Genomic DNA, 20,970 nt, shown 5'->3' on the forward strand with positions numbered 1-20,970 from the left:
AATGCACCTAGTCTGGCACGAGCACCATGGAGACGTCTCTGCCACTGAATGGTGAAGGGGGACTGTTGTTGTATACGTGTGTGTGAGCACAAAGACAAAGATCCCTCGTATAGCCTTAACAGACTGTTGGGGCAAGTGCTGTTAGCGATCACCTATGAAGGCCGGCACGGCAAACGATGGGGTGAGTGGCCAGCACCACGCGCGGCCGCCTTTGTCTCCCCAGTGCCAATGTTTTTACACATCGCACCAGGTACTCATTTGAAGCTGAGTCGACCTAGGGGAAGAGGCCCAGGATCGGTTCAGATTATAATCGTCACTGGTGTTGGCCGTGAGCGGGAATCGAACTTGACCGCTAAACTACCACTCCCCCACACAAACCACTGCGCTACCATCTCCACACACACACACACGTGTACCATCTCCACACACACACACGTGTGCCATTTGGGTCTGTCCCATGATCTGGCAGCAATCCTTCCACGTGTGTGTGTGTGTGTGGAGATGGTACACGTGTGTGTGTGTGTGTGGAGATGGTACACGTGTGTGTGTGTGTGGAGATAGTTCACTTGTGTGTGTGTGTGTGGAGATGGTACACGTGTGTGTGTGTGGAGATGGTACACGTGTGTGTGTGTGTGGAGATGGTACACGTGTGTGTGTGGAGATGGTACACGTGTGTGTGTGTGTGGAGATGGTACACGTGTGTGTGTGTGTATGTGTGGAGATGGTACACGTGTGTGTGTGTGTGGAGATGGTACACGTGTGTGTGTGTGTGTGTGGAGATGGTACACGTGTGTGTGTGGAGATAGTACACGTGTGTGTGTGTGTGGAGATGGTACACGTGTGTGTGTGTGGAGATGGTACACGTGTGTGTGTGTGGAGATGGTACACGTGTGTGTGTGTGTGTGTGGAGATGGTACACGTGTGTGTGTGTGTGTGTGGAGATGGTACACGTGTGTGTGTGTGTGTATGGAGATGGTACACGTGTGTGTGTGGAGATGGTACACGTGTGTGTGTGTGTGGAGATGGTACACGTGTGTGTGTGGAGATGGTACACGTGTGTGTGTGTGTGGAGATGGTACACGTGTGTGTGTGTGGAGATGGTACACGTGTGTGTGTGGAGATGGTACACGTGTGTGTGTGTGTGTGGAGATGGTACACGTGTGTGTGTGTGTGGAGATGGTACACGTGTGTGTGTGTGTCGAGATGGTAGCGCAGTGGTTTGCGCGCCGCACCACGAACCCGGCGATCCAAGTTCGATTGACTGCAGTGACGATTATCTGGACCAGTCTTGCGCCTCCCTTAGGTCGACTCAGCCTTAAGTTAGCATCTGGCGCGGTGTGTAAACCCATTGGCACTGTGGAGACAAAGGCGGCCGCGCGTGGTGGTGAGTGCTGTGGCCACCCAGCCCCTTGTGTGTCGCGCCGTCCTTCATTTGTGCTACTCGCTAACCGCACTTGCCCCCATAGTCTGTGAAGGATATACGGGGGAACTTTGTCTTAGTTGTTTCAACGTGCACATAGCTTGGCACAAGCGCCGTGGTGATGTCATTGCCACTAAGTGGCATCGAGTGTGCTGCTACTACGATTGTTGCTCCTGCTATTATGGATTGACTCATGCCGCTAGTGAAGGATGCTAGGTTTAGTAATATACGTTGTGCATGTCGCTATTGTAAACTTTCAATCACATTTCTTATGATCACTGTTACATTGTTTTTCTAGCATTATTTTAGTAATTTCTAGAAAGGTTTAGTTTAGCCCGATTTTTTGATGTAGTATAGAGTTATACTTACATTTTTTATCTATATTGTATTATGATTGTTATTGTGATCTAACATCAAAATGGTATTTTTTGCACATTTTTGTACGCAGCATAAATAAATGGTGCTTTCTCTGGAAGATGTTATTGTTTTTGTAGGGGATGTTTAAATTTGCATACAGTAAATGTTAAATGTATCTTGTAATTGTATTGTTTGTTGCGGTTGCACCCGAATCAAGAGCCGAATGGCTCATAGGGTTATTCCAAATGATTCTATATTTGAATATTATTCCAAATGAATGAACCTGAGACGAACGCGGTGGAGCGTGGGGGCTCCCCACCGAGCCCCCCTCGTGCGCCACCCTGCAGGCCTCCATAGGTGCTGCGACTCGCGAACAGCACTGACCCCCGACAGCATGTGGAGACTCGATGGGGGATCTTTGTCTGGCCACCCACCCAGTGCTGGATCAAGCTAGTGCGGGGTCTGTAGAATATGTTATAAAGGGGCCATAAAATCAAAAAATACAAAAAACACTCATTTATTTACTTGTATCGTAAAGTAAATGTATTTATTCATTTGCTATACAGCCAGATAATACAGCAAATCGCTCACCTCAAACACCCAGTCATTCGTAAACGTCGAAGGCAGTATAGTACCATAGCAATAGAGCAAGTGCAGAATCCCTGAACCGGAATTGATAGCTTGAAATCATTTAACACGGGGACCTTGAAAGTGCGGGGCCCGTAGCTACTACACGTGTAGTAGCTGCTACATGTGTAGTAGCAGCTACTACACGTGTAGTAACAGCTACACGTGTAGTAGCTGCTACACGTGTAGTAGCTGCTACACGTGTAGTAGCTGCTACACGTGTAGTAGCTGCTACACGTGTAGTAGCTGCTACACGTGCAGCAGCTACTACACGTGTAGCTACTTTTGCTACTACCATCATTCGGCACTGCACCCACCCACTCGTGTGCCACAGTACCGGCCTTCATAGGTGTGGCAACTCACTAACAGCACTTGCCCCCGACAGCCTGTTCAGGCGGTTATTGTTGTGGCTGTTGTTGTTGTTGTTATTGTGGAGGAGGAGAAGGAGGGTAGTCAGATTGTCTGTCCCATTGTTCCTCGCAGAGTGAAGCTCTGGGCCTCTGCCTTTGGAGGAGAGATCAAGTCCATCTCCAGCAGATACTCGGGATCCCAGTTCCTCCAGAAGGTAATTATCATCTTCTTCTCCCCCTCCTCCTCCTCCTTCTTCTTGTTCTTGGTCGAGTCAGATAAACGCGTCAGGAGCCAAGTGGAGGAGTGAATCGTCATCGCCGCGATGTCTCCTTCTTCGTGTTTGTGCGGATCGGGGCATTGTCATCAAATCGTTCGCGCTCTGCTGTAGATGACTGCAGTTGCACCGCTACGGGAGAGTTGAGGTTTTTTCTAATTCACATTTGTGCTGCATCAGCTGCCATCCGCGTGTGCTGCTGTCATGGTTTGCGCAGTGGATGCGGCTTAGGGTGGACCATGAGTGGTGGAGCGTGAGTGGTGGAGCGTGAGTGGTGGACCCAGGCCACTTCCCTTGAGCGCGTGGCTGTTCTCCGGCCACTCTGCTCTTCTGCTGACAACAGCATTGACCAAGTTCCCAAACATACTACTCATCATTATTTGTATTTTTACCAGATAAGGGACAGATACAGGACGTCGTGGGTTCGATCCCGACCCTGACGCCTGCTGTCTATTTAGTGTTTGCGGTGTCTCTGTTCCCGTGGTCGTGTGGAATTTTCTCCAGGCCTTCCAGTTTTTCCCTCCACATTGAAAATCGTTGGTTTATACATTTTAACGTGATGATGGTAATCCGCCAGCTCGTTGAGCTCTCATTTGTGTTAGCCAGGTCGCTTCTGAGAAAGAGCTACATGGCTCAGTGGGACCTGACATGGTACACTTTTTTTAAATAGTTGTTTGATTCAGATGGCAGTGAGTTAAATTATCGCGATTCCCAGCTGAAGGAGATGAGGGTCCTGTGTGGGTGAGACAATGGCGGAGGCGAGGCCTCTGTGTGTGGTGAGATGAGGGGTCTGTGTGGTGAGATGAGGGGTCTGTGTAGTGAGATGAGGGGTCTGTGTGGTGAGACGAGGGGTCTGTGTGGTGAGATGAGGGGTCTGTGTGGTGAGATGAGGGGTCTGTGTGGTGAGACGAGGGGTCTGTGTAGTGAGATGAGGGGTCTGTGGGGTGAGACGAGGGGTCTGTGGGGTGAGATGAGGGGTCTGTGTGGTGAGATGAGGGGTCTGTGTAGTGAAATGAGGGGTCTGTTTAGTGAGATGAGGGGTCTGTGTGGTGAGACGAGGGGTCTGTGTGGTGAGATGAGGGGTCTGTGGGGTGAGATGAGGGGTCTGTGGAGTGAGATGAGGGGTCTGTGGTGAGATGAGGGGTCTGTGTGGTGAGATGAGGGGTCTGTGTAGTGAGATGAGGGGTCTGTGTGGTGAGATGAGGGGTCTGTGTAGTGAGACGAGGGGTCTGTGGGGTGAGATGAGGGGTCTGTGTGGTGAGATGAGGGGTCTGTGTAGTGAGATGAGGGGTCTGTGTGGTGAGATGAGGGGTCTGTGTAGTGAGACGAGGGGTCTGTGTGGTGAGACGAGGGGTCTGTGGGGGGTGAGACGAGGCCTCTGTGGGGTGAGACGTGGGCTCTGTATGATATTACTAATAATAGGATTTGCCACTTGCCTGCAGACTCTTACACAGAGACAGCTGCCTCTGGGGGTGCCCCTAGGCTGCTCCACGCAGCAGGAGCAACAATCATCACGCTGCCTGCTGAGCGCCGCGGTGGCTCGGAGATGTTAACCACCTCGCCAGGGATACAGGAGGTCGTGGGTTAGATCCCGACCCTGACGCCTTCCGTAGATTATGAGTTGGCGTCTCTCTCTCATCATTATCACGGTGGCTCGGAGATGTTAACCACCTCACCTGGGATACAGGAGGTCGTGGGTTAGATCCCGACCCTGACGCCTTCCGTAGATTATGAGTTGGCTTCTCTCTCTCATCATTATCACGGTGGCTCGGATATGTTAACCATCTCGCCTGGGATGCAGGAGGTCGTGGGTTAGATCCCGACCCTGATGCCTTCCGTAGATTAGGAGTTGGCTTCTCTCTCTCATCATTATCACGGTGGCTCGGAGATGTTAACCATCTCGCCTGGGATACAGGAGGTTGTGGGTTAGATCCCGACCCTGATGCCTTCCGTAGATTATGAGTTGGCGTCTCTCTCTCATCATTAGCACGGTGGCTAGGAGATGTTCACTACCTCGTATGATGTGCAGCAGGTCCTGGGTTTTGTTGGGACACTGGCGTCTGCTGCTGTATACTTGGAGTTTGCGTCTCTCTCTCTCTCCCCGTGGTCGCGTGGATCTGTCTCCGGGTCCTCCAGTCTTTCCCCACTACATTTCAACACCACGCGTTTTGAGAGTATTCGGCTGCTGCTATACATGTCCACGCGATGATGGTGATGATGATAAGGCGTCATTTCGTTGAGCTCTCATTCGTGTTATCCAGGTCGCTTCTGATAAGAGAAGCTACATCGCTCAGTGGACACCTTACCTGGGTACAATTTCAAAAAGAACATCGTTTCATGCTTCTAGTTTTACTCACAGCGGAATCAATGCACAGGGACAGCAGCCAATGGGCGTGCCCCTTTGGCTATAACCACATCAGCAGCAGCAGCATCATCAGCAGCAGCATCAGCAGCAGCAGCGGCAATCATCGCCCTGGCTACTGGCAGAAGGACAAATGCTCCCCCGATAGGCACTCCTCGCAGAATCCGCATCAGATGTATTCATACCGAAGGAGGAAATCCGATGAGCTATAAAGCCCTCTTCTGTTGTCGCTTGCACAGACGCGCAGACTTCTGTGCCCATCGGGGCTCTCGGAGTGAGCCCCTCCCCTCGCGGCGACGGCGCCTCCAGCACGCGCGGGGGGTCGCCCCCCCCCCTCCTCCACCCCCAGCCCCGCCCCCCTCCCATGCTGTGCGTCAGCAAATATCGCGGCAGCCGTGATGGCTCCCAGATGCGATTTCAATTGCGCGGCTTCACTCGAGGCGTTGGCAGCGAGGATATGCACGACGAGAGGGCGGGGGTGAGAGGGGAGGGAGAGGAAGGGAGGGAGTGGGAGAGAGGGAGGGATGGATGGGATGGGAGAGAGTGAGACAGAATAAAAGCATTGAAAAATTACCAAAAAAACTAAATGATGAACGAAGCAAAGTTCCGACTACACCGAGCATCTTCTTGTTTCCTCTGATCGTAAAAAAACAGAAAGAGGGGGGAGAGGAGAAGGGGGGAGAGATTGATGCACAGAGAGATGGATTCATGCGCAGAGAGAGGAAAAGCGAGAGGGAGAGAGAGATGGGTAGAGGAGAGGGCGGGAGATAGCGGATGCACTGAGAGAGATTCACGGGGGGAGAGAGGGACAGAAAGAGAGCGGAGAGAGTGATGCACGGAGAGAACGAGAGATATGGACGGAGAGAGAGGGAGGGATGGAGCCTGCGGGAGGAGGAGAGTTGTGGAGGGGGAGGGGGCGCAGCTGCTATGGGGAGGGAGCGGGGGGGGCAGAGGGGGAGCAGTGGAGCGAGCGAAGGGGTATTACATGGGATTGGCCAAGCGTGTAGGAGCGCTCCCCGCTCAACTACAAAGACAAAGCTCCCCGTGTAGCCTATAGCTGGGCTGTAGGGGCAAGTGCTGTTAGTAGCGAGTAGCACCACCTATGAAGACCGGCACGGCACACGACGAAGTGGGCGGGTGACCCAGCAACCACGCTGGCACGGCCGCCTTTGTCTCTCCCCAGTGGTGATGTCTTACACACCGCACCAGGTATTCACTTGAGGCTGAGTCCACCTAGGGAGGTTCAGGACCGGGTTCAGATAATCGTCACCGGTGTTGGCCGTGAGCGGTGATCGAACTGGAGTCGCCGGGTTCGTAGCGTAGCGCCGAGCGCGACGCCGCCGCCGACAATGATCTGAGGCCCGGTGCTGGACCTCCCCTAGGTCGACTCGGAGCCAAGGCAGCTGCGCGAATGAAACTCCGATGTTCGGTGATGGGGTGGAGGGGAGGGAGGAGGGTTAGGGGGGTAAAGATGGGGAGTAGGGGGGGAAGGGGGCCCGGTGGGACTCCCCCCACACAGCCACGAACCCGGCCACCCGAGTTCGATTCCCGCTCGCGGCTATCACCACCAACACCGCCGGTGACGATTGTCTTGAAGCGGTAGCTGGGCCTCCCCTAGGTCGACTCGGCCTCAGATGAGTACCTGGTGCGGTGGGGAAACATCGCGAATGCGGAGACAAAGGCGGCCGGGGGTGGTGCTGGCCACCCAACCCCTCGTGTGCTGTGCCGGCCTTTATAGGTGCGACTCGCTAACAGCACTTGCCCCAAAATTATGTTGAGGCAACATGGGGAATCTTTGTATTTGTGTACACACACAGGTACATAACAACAACAACAGCCGATCTTCACTATTCAGTGGCTGTGACGTCACCACGACGCTTGTGCCAGGCCATGTGCACTTTTAGGCCACGTGAAGTGTCGAACGCCCGCTGGCAGGAGGTCACAGAGCAGACCCAGCAGGTGCCACGGGTCGACTGACTGAGATGACCGAGTTGACTGGCTGATGCACCACCTGTGCCCCCTACTGTGCCAACTTGCTGTGCTTTAGCCACCCGGCGCTCCGCTCGTTGTTGTGAGCGTCGCTCCTCCGCCCTCCGTTGTTGTTGGAGGGCGACTGCCTCTAACCGCCCAGTAGCGTCCTTCACGAGCCTCCTCCACAGAGGCCGATCTTGACACCGCTGGTACCAGTCTTCAGCAATTCCACTCACCTGCACATCCTCTTGTACCACATCAACTATATCTCTTGTCCAGCCCATGCCGCGTCCGTTTATCCCCATCTATCCGACCGAACAGAAGTTGCTTGGGCATGCGGTGGCTGGGCACGTGGGCTACATTACCCAGCCAAAACAGCCTCGCCTGCCGGAGGAGCTCACTGTAGGGAATGTGTCCAGATATTGCAAGGATTTGTGAGCTCTTCGCACTGCAATCCAGTCTCGAGGTTAAACCCAGGATGGATCGTAGGCAAGCCATCATGAATGTTTCAAACCGGTGCAGATGTTCCTTTAGAGGGCTGCATGTTTCGCCAGCAAAGAGAAGGGAGGGCATGGCCGTGGCCGAGAAAATTCGGAGCTTCACGTGGCGCGACAGATCAAGTAGCTTCCACACGGCGTTACGCAGCTGACGAAAACACAACGGCCTCCGCTGCCAAAGCCAACCTGGTCATGAGCACGCTGCTCAGGTACGGAAACTCGTCCACTCTCCCCACGACTGCCCCATCACTCGTGGGGGAGTGCTTGAGGAGGTCGAGTGTTCGACGACACAACACACCCCCGAGCAGGTGCTTCGTTGTGGTGGTGCTGATGGGGTAAGTCCCCAACCTCGTAGTGGCACGCTCCAGCTTCAGTAGCAGTCGCCTGTACAACTTGTTTTCAGAGTGAGCAGCAATCACAAGATCTGGCAACTCCTCCACAACTGCCCCACGGACAACAGACACACACTCAGTCACTCCTACACACACGCTCACGCAAACGAAGACAAAGCTGTCGTTATGTATTTATTATTTGTTACTAGGTAAGGCCCCAACTGAGCTATGGAGCTCTCCTTCAGAATGCGACCTGTCCATCACAAATGAAAGCTCAACGAAGCGGCTCATCGTGTGGAAATTTAGAGCAGCCCAATACTCGAAACGCGCGTTTCTCAGTGTGGAGGGAAACACCGGAGGACATGGAGAAACATCCACGCGACCACGGGAAGAGAGACACCGCAAACTTCAAATATACAGCAACAGCCGTCAGGGTCAGGGGATCAAAGCCACGACCTCCTGTAGACCAGGCGAGGTAGATACCATCTCTCAGGGACATGATCTAACCCACGACCTCCTGTATACCAGGCGAAGTAGTTAACATCTCCTAGCCACCCCCATGTAGCCTCAATAGACTGTAGGTCAAGTGCTGTAAGCGAGTAGTACCTACGAAGGCGGGGACAGCGCACAAAGGGGTGGGTGGCCAGCACTTCGCCCGGCCGCCTTTGTCTCCCCAGTGGCGATGTTTACACACCGCACCAGGTACTCATTTGAGTCGACCTAGGGGAGGCCCAGGACCAATTGAGATAATCGTCACCGGTGTTGGCCGTGAGCGGGAATCGAACTCGGGTAGCTGGGTTCGTAGCGCAGCGTAGCGCTAAACACTGCGCCACCGCTCCCCACACTTCACACACACGCACACTTATACACTCACTCAGACACTCACTCAGACACTCACACACTCACACTCACTCAGACACACTCACAGACGCACTCACAGACGCACTCACGCACTCACACACACGCACACACGCACACACGCACACTTACACACTCACACACTCGCACCCTAACACACACACTCACACACACTCACACACACTCACTCAGACACACTCGCACACGCACTCACGCACACACTCACACACGCACTCTGTCACACACTCACACACTAACACACACTCACTCAGACACACACTAACACACTCACTCAGACACACTCACACACACACAGGCACACACACAGTCACATACACTCACGATCAATGCTATTAAGCAGTCTTAATTACTCCCTTATCAGTCCCTTAACCCGCGCACGACGCCTTCACGGAGACAAAGAGAGATGCGGGGAGAGGAGGAGGAGGCGGCGTCGTCTCGACTCCCTGGGGGAGGAGGGGGGCAGAGAGATGAGCGGAGAGCGCCCACGCCTTGGTGTCTGTGTGGGTGTCTGTGTGTGGGTGTCTGTGTGTGGGTGTCTGTGTGGGTGTGTGTGTGGGTGTCTGTGTGTGGGTGTCTGTGTGTGGGTGTCTGTGTGGGTGTCTGTGTGTGGGTGTGTGTGTGGGTGTCTGTGTGTGGGTGTCTGTGTGTGGGTGTCTGTGTGTGGGTGTCTGTGTGGGTGTGTGTGTGGGTGTCTGTGTGTGGGTGTCTGTGTGTGGGTGTCTGTGTAGGTGTCTGTGTGTGGGTGTGTGTGTGGGTGTCTGTGTGTCGTGGACATTGCTGTGGGGGGAGGGCCAATGCCCATTGGCCTCTCCCCTCATGGCGTCTGTGACCACCACAGTGGCTAAACGGGGGCTCTGGACGGGTGTGAGGGGCTGGTAACCCCTCCACCTTCAATTCATTACCACTAAACCACGAATTAAACATAAACCTGTAACAAATAAGCTTGTGCCGGAGGTCCCGGGGGGTCAGGCTTTTATGACGTCTCCTGGCCAAACCCCATTTGGCGGAGCCAGGAGATTGAATTTTCACCCTCGGGGCTCCTCCAGAAACAACAAAAAACCATTGCGGATGGCCACGTGGAATGTTCGAACGCTCACTGCGGAGGAGAGGCTGCCACTCCTCTGTCGGGAGCTGGACCGGTACCGCCTGGATCTCTGTGGCATTCAGGAGGTCCGGTGGACCGGTTCTGGCTCCTGCCACCATGAGGGGTGGACAGTCCTCTACTCGGGGCAGGAGACTGCCAAACAACAGGGTGTGGCTCTTCTTCTGAACAAAAGAATGAAGGGGGCGTGGGAGCGTGGCGGTGAGGTGTGGGAAGCTGTAAGCCCCAGGATACTTTGGGCTCGCCTTCCCATCAACCAGAGGCGAGGAGTGGTGGTCGTGGTTACTTATGCCCCCACCGAAGACGAACATCCGTGGAGGGATGCAAGCAAAGCCGATGAGTCAGACGCTTTCTATGACCTCCTGTCACAGGTGCTGGCTAAAGTGGCCACTCGGGACAGAGTCATCTTGTTGGGTGACTTCAATGCCCGAGTTGGTCATGATGCTGACACCTGGTCTGGAGTGATTGGAAGGCATGGGCCAGATCAGCTCAATAATAACGGTAGGAGGCTGCTAGATTTTTGTGCAGCCCATGGGCTTGTAATTACCAACACGCTCTTCCGGCATCGGCGCATCCACACAACATCATGGATGCATGCCGGGTCCAAGCAAGAACATCTGCTGGACTACATAGTGACGGACCAGCGGATGCGAACCCATGTCCTTGACACCAGGACCTACCGTGGAGCTGATCTGTCCTCTGACCATCGACTAGTCATCTGTAAGATGCGCCTGCCTTTCTTCCACTCCGGTGGTGGGTGTACACCCAGGATCCCATTCCAACCAAAAGTGGCCTGGTCTCAGTTAGCTGATGAAAGTTGCAAGCGAGAATTTCATCATCGCTTGCGGCTGGGGTTGGCATCGTCCCCCACTCCACCTGATGTCGAGGGTAAATGGGCGAGGTTTAAGACTGTGACTCATGCAGCTGCAATGGCTGCTTTGGGTACGCGGTCCAGACCTCCCCAGAAACCCTGGCTGACAGAGGAGGTGTTCAGGTTAATTGAGAAAAAGCGACAGGCCCACTCTCATCGCCTACAGCATCCCACGTCAGAGAATGAGGAGGTTTACCGCAGCCTTCGCTCGGAAGTTCGGAGAGCCGTAAGGCGTTGTAAGGATGGGTGGTGGTCGCGGGTTGCTGAGGAGATGGAGTCTGCCTCAGTGGCCCGTGATCACAAATCACTATTTAACTCCATCAAAAAAGTAACCTGCAGCGCCACACCTATTACCATCATTAGAGGAAAAAACGGTGATCCAATCTCCGACCCCCAGGAACAGGTTTGCAGATTTTCTGAGCATTTCTGTGAGGTCCTGGGGGAGGGAAATTCTCTCAGCCAGGAAAACATCATGGCACAAAGTGGGGATAACCCTGCTGAGGCTGCGGTGCCTCAAATATTGGAAGAGGTCACCCCCTGTGAGTGGCTGGCTGAGGTTCCAGCTGTTGAGGAAGTACTGAGGGCGATCCGGAGTCTGAGACCAGGGAAGGCACCGGGCAGAGATGATCTCCCAAGCGAAATGCTGAGGGAGGGTGGCGTTTGTGCACAGACTGCCCTATATGACATCATAACAACAGTCTGGACCACTGGACGGGTTCCGCAGGACTGGAAGGATGCCCTGGTGGTCCCCCTCTTTAAGAAGGGGGACCGCACAGACTGTAACAACTACAGGGGCATCTCACTCCTCAGTGTGCCGGGTAAGGTCCTGGCAAGGATTATTCAACATCGCCTTGCTAGGCACGCTGAGGAGGGGCTTGCGGAGCCCCAATGCGGTTTCAGGAAAGGGCGGTCCTGCACAGATGCCATATTTTCTGTCCGTCTGCTACAGCAGAGGTGTAGGGAATTCCAAAAAGACCTACATCTCTGCTTTATTGACCTGGTCAAGGCCTATGATACCATCAGTAGGACTGGACTCTGGGTTGTTCTTCGTGCTTTCGGAGTCCCTGACCCTCTGCTCACGATCATTAAGGACCTTCATGATGGTGAGCGGGCCCGGGTAAAACTACGTGGCCGGGAGTCGGAGCCTTTCCCTGTACACCTTGGGGTGCGACAGGGATGTCCTCTGGCTCCCACATTATTTAACATCTATTTTGACCGCGTAGTTCGTGAAGCCTTCAATAGCTGTACCGGGGGAATTTCCGTTTGGTACAGATATAATGGGAGGCTGATCGACGCCCGGGTGCGATCAAGGGATGGCTCCCTATTGGTCAACCACGTTATGTATGCCGATGATTTGGTAATAGCTGCTCATTCAGAAGAGGAGTTGGAGGCGCTGCTGCTGAGACTGGAGCGTGCCACTAAGAGGTGGGGCCTTACCATCAGCCCCACCAAAACCAAGCACCTGCCTGGGTATTTTGTACCATCGGACACTCCACCCCCACAACTCCCAATTGGTGATGGGGCAGTTGTGGAGAGAGTGGAGAGTTTCCCATACCTGGGCAGTATGCTTATGACCGGCTCCAGTCTATCAGCAGAGGTCTCACTCCGAATCAGTCGAGCGGCAATATCTTTTCATCGGTTGCGTAACGCTGTGTGGAAGCTACCTGGTCTGTCGCTCCGCACGAAGCTTCAGGTCTTCTCGGCCACGGTCATTCCCTCCCTTCTCTACGCTTGCGAGACGTGGACCCCCCTGGTGGAGCATCTTCGCCGGTTGGAAACATTTAGGCTGGCCTGCCTACGATCCATCCTGGGTTTAACCAGGCTGGATTGTGTGAGGAGCTCACAAATCCTTGAAAGATCTGGGCAAAGTCCCATCAGTGAGCTCCTCCGGCAGGCAAGGCTGCGTTGGCTGGGTCATGTAGCCCGCATGCCCAGCCACCGCATGCCTAAACAGCTTTTGTTCGGCCGGATCGAGGGGGCTAGACGGGCGCGGCACGGGCTGGAGAAGAGATGGAGTGATGTGGTACAGGAGGACGTGGAGCTGAGTGGACTTGCCGATGACTGGTACCAGCGGTGTCAAGATCGGCCTCAGTGGAGGAGGCTCGTGAAGGACGCTACTGGGCAGTTGGAGGCAGTCGCCCTCCAACAACAACGGAGGGCGGAGGAGCGACGCTCACAACAACGAGCGGAGCGCCGGGTGGCTAAAGCACAGCAAGTTGGCACAGTAGGGGGCACAGGTGGTGCATCAGCCAGTCATCTCGGTCATCTCGGTCAGTCGACCAGTGGCACCTGGGTCTGCCCCGTGACCTCCTGCCAGCGGGCTTTCGACACTTCACGTGGCCTCAAGGTGCACTTGGCCTGGCACAAGCATCGTGGTGATGTCACCGCCACTTAGTGGCGAATGGCGGTTGTTGTTGTCTGTGTGTGGGTGTCTGTGTGTGGGTGTGTGTGTGTGTGTCTGTGTGTGGGTGTGTCTGTGTGTGTCTGTGTGTGTTGTGGGTGTCTGTGTGTGGGTGTCTGTGGGTGGGTGTCTGTGTGTGGGGTGTCTGTGTGTGGTGGTTGGGTGTCTGTGTGGGTGTCTGTGGGTGGGTCTGTGTGTGGGTGTCTGTGTGTGGGTGTCTGTTGTTGGGTGTGTGTGGTGGGTGTCCTGTGTGTGGGTGTCTGTGTGTGGGTGTGTGTGTGGGTGTGTGTGTGGGTGTCTGTGTGTGGGTGTCTGTGTGTGGGTGTGTGTGTGGGTGTCCTGTGTTGTGGTGTCTGTGTGTGGGTGTCTGTGTGTGGTGTCTGTGTGTGTGGGTGTCTGTGTGTGGGTGTCTGTGTGTGGGTGTGTGTGTGGGTGTCTGTTGTGGGTGTCCTGTGTGTGGGTGTCTGTGTGTGGGGTCTGTGTGGTGGGTGTTGGTGTGTGTCTGTGTGTGGGTGTCTGTGTGTGGGTGTCTGTGTGTGGGTGTCTGTGTGTGGGTGTCCTGTGTGTGGGTGTGTGTGTGGGTGTCTGTGTGTGGGTGTCTGTGTGTGGGTGTGGTGTGGGTGTGTGTGTGGGTGTCTGTGTGTGGGTGTCTGTGTGTGGGTGTCTGTGGTGGGTGTCTGTGTGTGGGTGTTGGTGTGGGTGTCTGTGTGTGGGTGTCTGTGTGTGGGTGTCTGTGTGTGGGTGTCTGTGTGTGGGTGTCTGTGTGTGGGTGTCCTGTGTGTGGGTGGTGTGTGGGTGTCTGTGTGTGGGTGTCTGTGTGTGGGTGTCTGTGTGTGGGTGTCTGTGTGTGGGTGTCTGTGTGTGGGGAGTGTGTGGGTGTCTGTGTGTGGGTGTCTGTGTGTGGGTGTCTGTGTGTGGGTGTCTGTGTGTGGGTGTCTGTGTGTGGGTGTGTGTGTGGGTGTCTGTGTGTGGGTGTCTGTGTGTGGGTGTGTGTGTGGGTGTCTGTGTGTGGGTGTCTGTGTGTGGGTGTCTGTGTGTGGGTGTCTGTGTGTGGGTGTGTGTGTGGGTGTGTGTGTGTGGGTGTGTGTGTGTGGGTGTCTGTGTGTGGGTGTTGTGTGGGTGTGTGTGTGGTGTGTGTGTGGGTGTCTGTGTGTGGGTGTGTGTGTGGGTGTCTGTGTGTGGGTGTCTGTGTGTGGTGTGTGTGTGGGTGTGTGTGTGTGGGTGTTCTGTGTGTCGGTTTCTGTGTGTGGGTGTCTGTGTGTGGGTGTGTGTGTGGGTGTCTGTGTGTGGGTGTGTGTGTGGGTGTGTGTGTGGGTGTCTGTGTGTAGGTGTCTGTGTGTGGGTGTGTGTGTGGGTGTCTGTGTGTGGGTGTGTGTGTGGGTGTCTGTGTGTGGGTGTCTGTGTGTGGGTGTCTGGTATGGGTTGTGTGTGTGGGTGTGTGGGTGTGTGTGTGGGTGTATGTGTGGGTGTCTGTGTGTGGGTGTCTGTGTGTGGGGTGTGTGTGTGGGTGTCTGTGTGTGGGTGTCTGTGTGTGGGTGTCTGTGTGTGGGTGTGTGTGTGGGTGTCTGTGTGTGGGTGTCTGTGTGGGTGTGTGTGTGGGTGACTGTGTGTGGGTGTGTGTGTGGGTGTGTGTGTGTGGGTGTCTGTGTGTGGATGTGTGTGTGGGTGTGTGTGTGGGGTGTGTGTGGGTGTGTGTGGTGGGTGTCTGTGTGTGGGTGTGTGTGTGTGGGTGTCTGTGTGTGGATGTGTGTGTGTGTGTGTGGTGTCTGTGTGTGGGTGTCTGTGTGTGGGTGTGTGTGTGGGTGTGTGTGTGGGTGTCTGTGTGTGGGTGTGTGTGTGTGGTGTCTGTGTGTGGGTGTCTGTGTGTGGGTGTGTGTGGGGTGTCTGTGTGTGGGTGTGTGTGTGGGTGTCTGTGTGTGGGTGTCTGTGTGTGGGTGTCTGTGTGGGTGTCTGTGTGTGGGTGTCTGTGTGTGGGTGTGTGTGTGGGTGTCTGTGTGTGGGTGTCTGTGTGTGGGTGTCTGTGTGTGGGTGTGTGTGTGGTGTCTGTGTGGGTGTGTGTGTTGTGTGTGTGTGGGTGTCTGTGTGTGGGTGTGTGTGTGGGTGTCTGTGTGTGGGTGTCTGTGTGTGGGTGTGTGTGTGGGTGTCTGTGTGGGTGTCTGTGTGTGGGTGTCTGTGTGTGGTGTGTGTGGGTGTCTGTGTGGGTGTCTGTGTGTGGGTGTCTGTGTGTGGGTGTGTGTGGTGTGTGTGTGGGTGTCTGTGTGTGTGGGTGTGTGTGTGGGTGTCTGTGTGTGGGTGTCTGTGTGTGGGTGTCTGTGTGTGGGTGTCTGTGTGTGGGTGTCTGTGTGTGGGGTGTCTGTGTGTGGGTGTTGTGTGTGGGTGTCTGTGTGTGGGTGTCTGTGTGTGGGTGTCTGTGTGTGGGTGTCTGTGTGTGGGTGTATGTCCTGGGTGTATGTGTGGGTGTGTGGGTGTCTGTGTGTCTGTGTGGGTGTCTGTGTGGGTGTCTGTGTGTGGGTGTCTGTGTGGTGGGTGTCTGTCTGGTTGTCTGTGTGTGGGTGTCTGTTCTGGGTATCTGTGTGGGTGTCTGTGTGTGGGTGTCTGGGTGGGTGTCTGTGTGGGTATCTGTGTGGGTGTATGTGTGGGTGTCTGTGTGTGGGTGTCTGTGTGTGGATGTGGGTGTCTGTGTGGGTATCTGTGTGGGTGTCTGTGTGTGGGTGTCTGTGTGTATGTGTGGGTGTCTGTGTGTGGGTGTCTGTGTGTGGGTGTATATGTGTAGATGTCTGTGTGTATGTGTGGGTGTCTGTGTAGGTGTGGGTGTGTGGGTGTGGGTGTCTGTGTGGGTGTCTGTCTGGGTGTGGGTGTCTTTCTGGGTGTCTGTAGGTGTGGGTGTCTGTTTGGGTGTCTGTGTGGGTGTCTGTGTAGGTGTGGGTGTCTGTGTATGTGTGGGTGTCTGTGTGTGGGTGTCTGTGTCTGTGTGTGGGTGTCTGTGTGGGTGTCTGTGTGGGGATGGATGTCTGTGTGTGGGTGTCTGTGTGGGTGTCTTTCTGGGTGTGGGTGTCTGTGTGTGGATGTTGGTGTCTGTGTGGGTATCTGTGTGGGTGTCTGTCTGGGTGTCTGTGTGTGGATGTGGGTGTCTGGGTGGGTGTCTGTGTGGGTGTCTGTGTGTATGTGTCTGTGTGTGGGTGTGGGTGTCTGTGTGTGGGTCTTTGGGTGGGTGTGGGTATCTCTGTGGGTGTCTGTGTGTGGGTGTCTGTGTGTGGATGTTGGTGTCCGTGTGGGTATCTCTGTGGGTGTCTGTGTGTGGGTGTCTGTGTGTCTGTGGGTGTGGGTGTCTGTGTGGGTGTTTGTGTTATTGTCTCTGTGAGTGGCTGTGTGGGTGTCTGTGTGGGTCTGTGTGTGGTTGTTGGTGTCTGTGTGTGGTTGTCTGTGTGAGCGACAGGCCCACTCTCATCGTCTACATCATCCCACGTTAGAGAATGAGGAGGCTTACCGCAGTCTTCCCTCGGAGACTCGGAGAGCCGTGAGGCACTGCAAGGATGGTTGGTGGTCGCGGGTTGCTGAAGATATGGAGTCGTACTCAATGGCCCGTGATCACAAATCGCTCGTTAATTCCATCAAAAAATAACCTGCAGCGCCACACCTATAACCATCATTAGAGGAAAGAACGGTGATCCAATCTTCGACCCCCAGGAACAGGTTTGCAGATCTGCTGAGCATTTATGTGAGGTCCTGAGGGAAGGGAAATCTCTGAGCCTGGAAAACATCGTGGGACAAAGTGGGGATGACCCTGCTGAGCCTGCGATGCCTCAAATATTGGAATAAGTTAACCCCTGGGAGTGGCTGGCGTTAAGGAAGTACTGAAGGCGTCTGAGACCAGGAAAAGTACCGGGCAGAGATGATCTCCAAAGCGAAATATTGAGAGAGGGTGGCGTTTGTGCACAGATTGCCCTATATGACATCATAACAACAGTCTGGACCACTGGACGGGTTCCGCAGGATTGGAAGGATGCCCTGATGGTCCCCCTCTTTAAAAAGGGGGACCGCACAGACTGTAACAACTACAGGGGCATCTCACTCCTCAGTGTGCCGGGTAAGGTCCTGGCAAGGATTATTCAACATCGCCTTGCTAGGCACGCTGAGGAGAGGCTTGCGGAGCCCCAATGCGGTTTCAGGAAAGGGCGGTCCTGCACAGATGCCATATTTTCTATCCGTCTGCTACAGCAGAGGTGTAGGGAATTCCAACAAGACCTACATCTCTGCTTTATTGACCTGGTCAAGGCCTATGATACCATCAGTAGGCCTTGGCTCTGGGTTGTTCTTCGTGCTTTCGGAGTCCCTGACCCTCTGCTCACGATCATTAAGGACCTTTATGATGGTGAGCGGGCCCGGGTAAAATTACGTGGCCGGGAGTCGGAGCCTTTCCCTGTACACCTTGGGGTGCGACAGGGATGTCCTCTGGCTCCCACATTATTTAACAAATATTTCGACCACATAGTTCGTGAAGCCTTCAAAAGCTGTACCGGAGGAATTTCCACGTGGTATAGATACAATGGGAGGCTGATCGATGCCCGGGTGCGGTCAATTGATGGCTCCCGATTGCTCAATCATGTTATGTATGCCGATGATCTGGAAATTGCTGCTCACTCAGAGGAGGAGTTGGAGGCGCTGCTGCTGAACCTGGAGCGTGCCACTAAGAGGTGGTACCTTCATATCAGCCCCACCAAAACTAAGCACCTCCTGGGTATTTTGTACCATCGGACACTCCACCCCCACAACTCCCAATTGGTGATAGGGCAGTTGTGGAGAGAGTGGAGAGTTTCCCATACCTGGGCAGTGTGCTCATGTTCGGTTCTGGTTTAACAGAAGAGGTCTCACTCCAATTAAGTTGAGCAGCATTATCTTTTCATCGGTTGCATAACGCTGTTTAGAAGCTACGTGGTCTGTCGCTCCGCACGAAGTGCCAGGTCTTTTTTTCGCCACAGTCATTCCCTCCCTTCTCTACGCTTGCGAAACGTGGACCCCCCTAATGGAACATCTTCGCCGGTTAGAAACATTTAGGCTGGCTTGCCTACGATCCATCCCAGGTTTTAATAGGCTGGATTGTGTAAAGAGCTCACCATATCCTTGAAAGATCTGGACAACATCCCATCGGTGAGCTCCTCCGGCAGACAAGGTTGCATTGGGTGGGTCATGTAGCCCGCATGCCCAGCCAGCGCGGCACAGGTTCGAGAAGAGATGGAGTGATGTGGTACAGGAGGACGTGGAGCTGAGTGGACTCGCCGATGACTGGTACCAGCGGTGTCAAGATCGGCCTCAGTGGAGGAGGCTCGTGAAGGACGCTACTGGGCAGTTGGAGGCAGTCGCTCTCCAACAACAATGGAGGGGGGAGGAGCGATGCTCATTACAACGAGCGGAGTGCCGGGGTGGCTAAAGCTAAGCGAGATGGCACAGTAGGGGGCATAAGCGGTGCATCAGCAAGTCATCTCAGTCAGTCGACCCGTGGCATCTGCTGGGTCTGCCCCGTGACCTCCTTGCCAGCGGGCGTTCTACACTTCACGTGGCCTCAACGTGCACATTGCCTGGCACAAGCGTCGTGGTGACGTCACCGCCACTTAGTGACGAATGGCGATTGTTGTTGTATGTAGGTGTGTCAGTGTGTGTGTATGTGTATGTAGGTGTGTATGTGTAGGTGTGTGTATGTAGTTGTGTGTGTGTGTATGTATGTGGGGAGAGGTAGTGTAGTGGTTAGCGCACTGCGCTACGAACCCAGCGACCCAAGTTCGATTCCTGCTCGCGGCCACCAACACCAGTGACGGCTATCTGAACCAGTCCTGGGCCTCCCGTAGGTCGACTCAACCTTAAATGAGTATCTGGTGAGGCGTGTACACATCGCCACTGGCGCTGGCCACTCACCCCCTCGTGTGCCGTGCCGGTCTTCATAGGTGCTCGCTAACATCATCCTCACATCCCCACCACCACCATCATGATCCTCACCACCATCATCATCCTCACATCCTCACCACCACCATCATCATCCTCACATCCTCATCATCATCACATCCTCACCACCACCATCATCACCCTCACATCCTCACCATCATTATCATCATGACATTACCATCATCATCATCACACGTGTCTCACTCTCCCGGCCGCGTGAGTAACATCGCGACTCGGAGAGTGTGGAAGAGAGACAACAGAGCCCCCGTATCATCGCGATGATCGTCCGAGCGAGAGAGAGAGGGAGGAGAGATAGATAAAGAGAGAGAGAGAGGGATAAATAGAGAGAGAGGGAGGAGAGAGAAATAGTGGGAGAGAGAGATAAAGAGAGAGGAGAGAGATAAATAGAGAGAGAGAGAGTGTGGGAGAGAGGGAGGGGGCCAGAGACAGATGTTTAAGTCGCTGCATCGCTGCGCACGCGAGTCGTGATTAGAGTCCACACAATCATCATCAACACCACCACCATCACCAATATCACCGTCACTACCATCACCACCATCACCACTATCATCACCGTCACCACCACTATCACCACTACCACCATCATCACCAATACTACCATCATCGTCACCACCATCATCATCACTACCACCATCACCACAACCATCACCACCACCACCACCAGTGGCATCATCATCACTAACACCACCATCAGCACCATCATCATCAGTACCACCATTACCACCACCGCCATCATCATCACCACTACTACCCCCACCATCAGCATCATCATCACCATTATCACCATCACCACCATTACTACCACTACCACCGCTATCATCATCACCACTACTACCCCCACCATCAGCACCATCACCACCATCACCACTACTACCCCCACCATCAGCACCATCATCATCATCAGCACCATCACCACTACTACCACCGGCATCACCACCACCATCACCACCATCACCACCACCATCAACACCATCATCATCACCACCATCACCACCACTACCCCCACCATCACCACCACCATTATCATGACCACCACCATAACTACCATCATCATCACTACTACCATCACCACCACCATTAGCATGACCACCACCATAACTACCATCATCATCACTACTACCATCACCACCACCATTAGCATGACCACCACCATAACTACCATCATCATCACTACTACCATCACCACCACCATTAGCATGACCACCACCATAACTACCATCATCATCACTACTACCATCACCACCACCATTAGCATGACCACCATGTTGATGCCGCACGGACTCAGTGAAATCCTCTCTTTTCTCTGGGGAGCGTTTAATGGCCCCCGGTGCTGCTTCTGATGCTGATGATGATGCTGCTGCTTCTGATGCGGATGATGATGCTGCTGCTTCTGATGCTGATGATGATGCTGCTGCTGATGATGCTGATTTTGCTGCTGTTGATGATGCTGCTGGTGATGATCATGAGGATACTGATGATGATGCTGCTGCTGACGATGCTGCTGACGATGATGACGATGTTGCTGATGATGATGCTGATGATGATGATAAACTGGGTTTTCTAGTGTA

At 54.2% G+C, this 20,970-nt stretch overlaps 1 protein-coding gene across 3 annotated transcripts in view; it reads left to right on the top strand.

The window, feature by feature from the left end:
• LOC133356632 (voltage-dependent calcium channel subunit alpha-2/delta-3-like) overlaps window positions 1–20,970 on the top strand; it is a 148,985-nt gene that overhangs the window by 8,492 nt on the left and 119,523 nt on the right. For all 3 annotated transcript variants that reach the window (XM_061574253.1, XM_061574254.1, XM_061574255.1), the window contains exon 2: window positions 2,888–2,969. In XM_061574253.1, coding sequence (XP_061430237.1) covers window positions 2,888–2,969 — 82 coding nt within the window. The remainder of the gene's footprint in view (window positions 1–2,887; window positions 2,970–20,970) is intronic.

This window comes from Lethenteron reissneri, chromosome 55 (assembly GCF_015708825.2).
Source record: "Lethenteron reissneri isolate LAM-NWPU_2019-01 chromosome 55, ASM1570882v1, whole genome shotgun sequence".
NCBI classification, from domain to species: Eukaryota; Metazoa; Chordata; class Hyperoartia; order Petromyzontiformes; family Petromyzontidae; genus Lethenteron; species Lethenteron reissneri.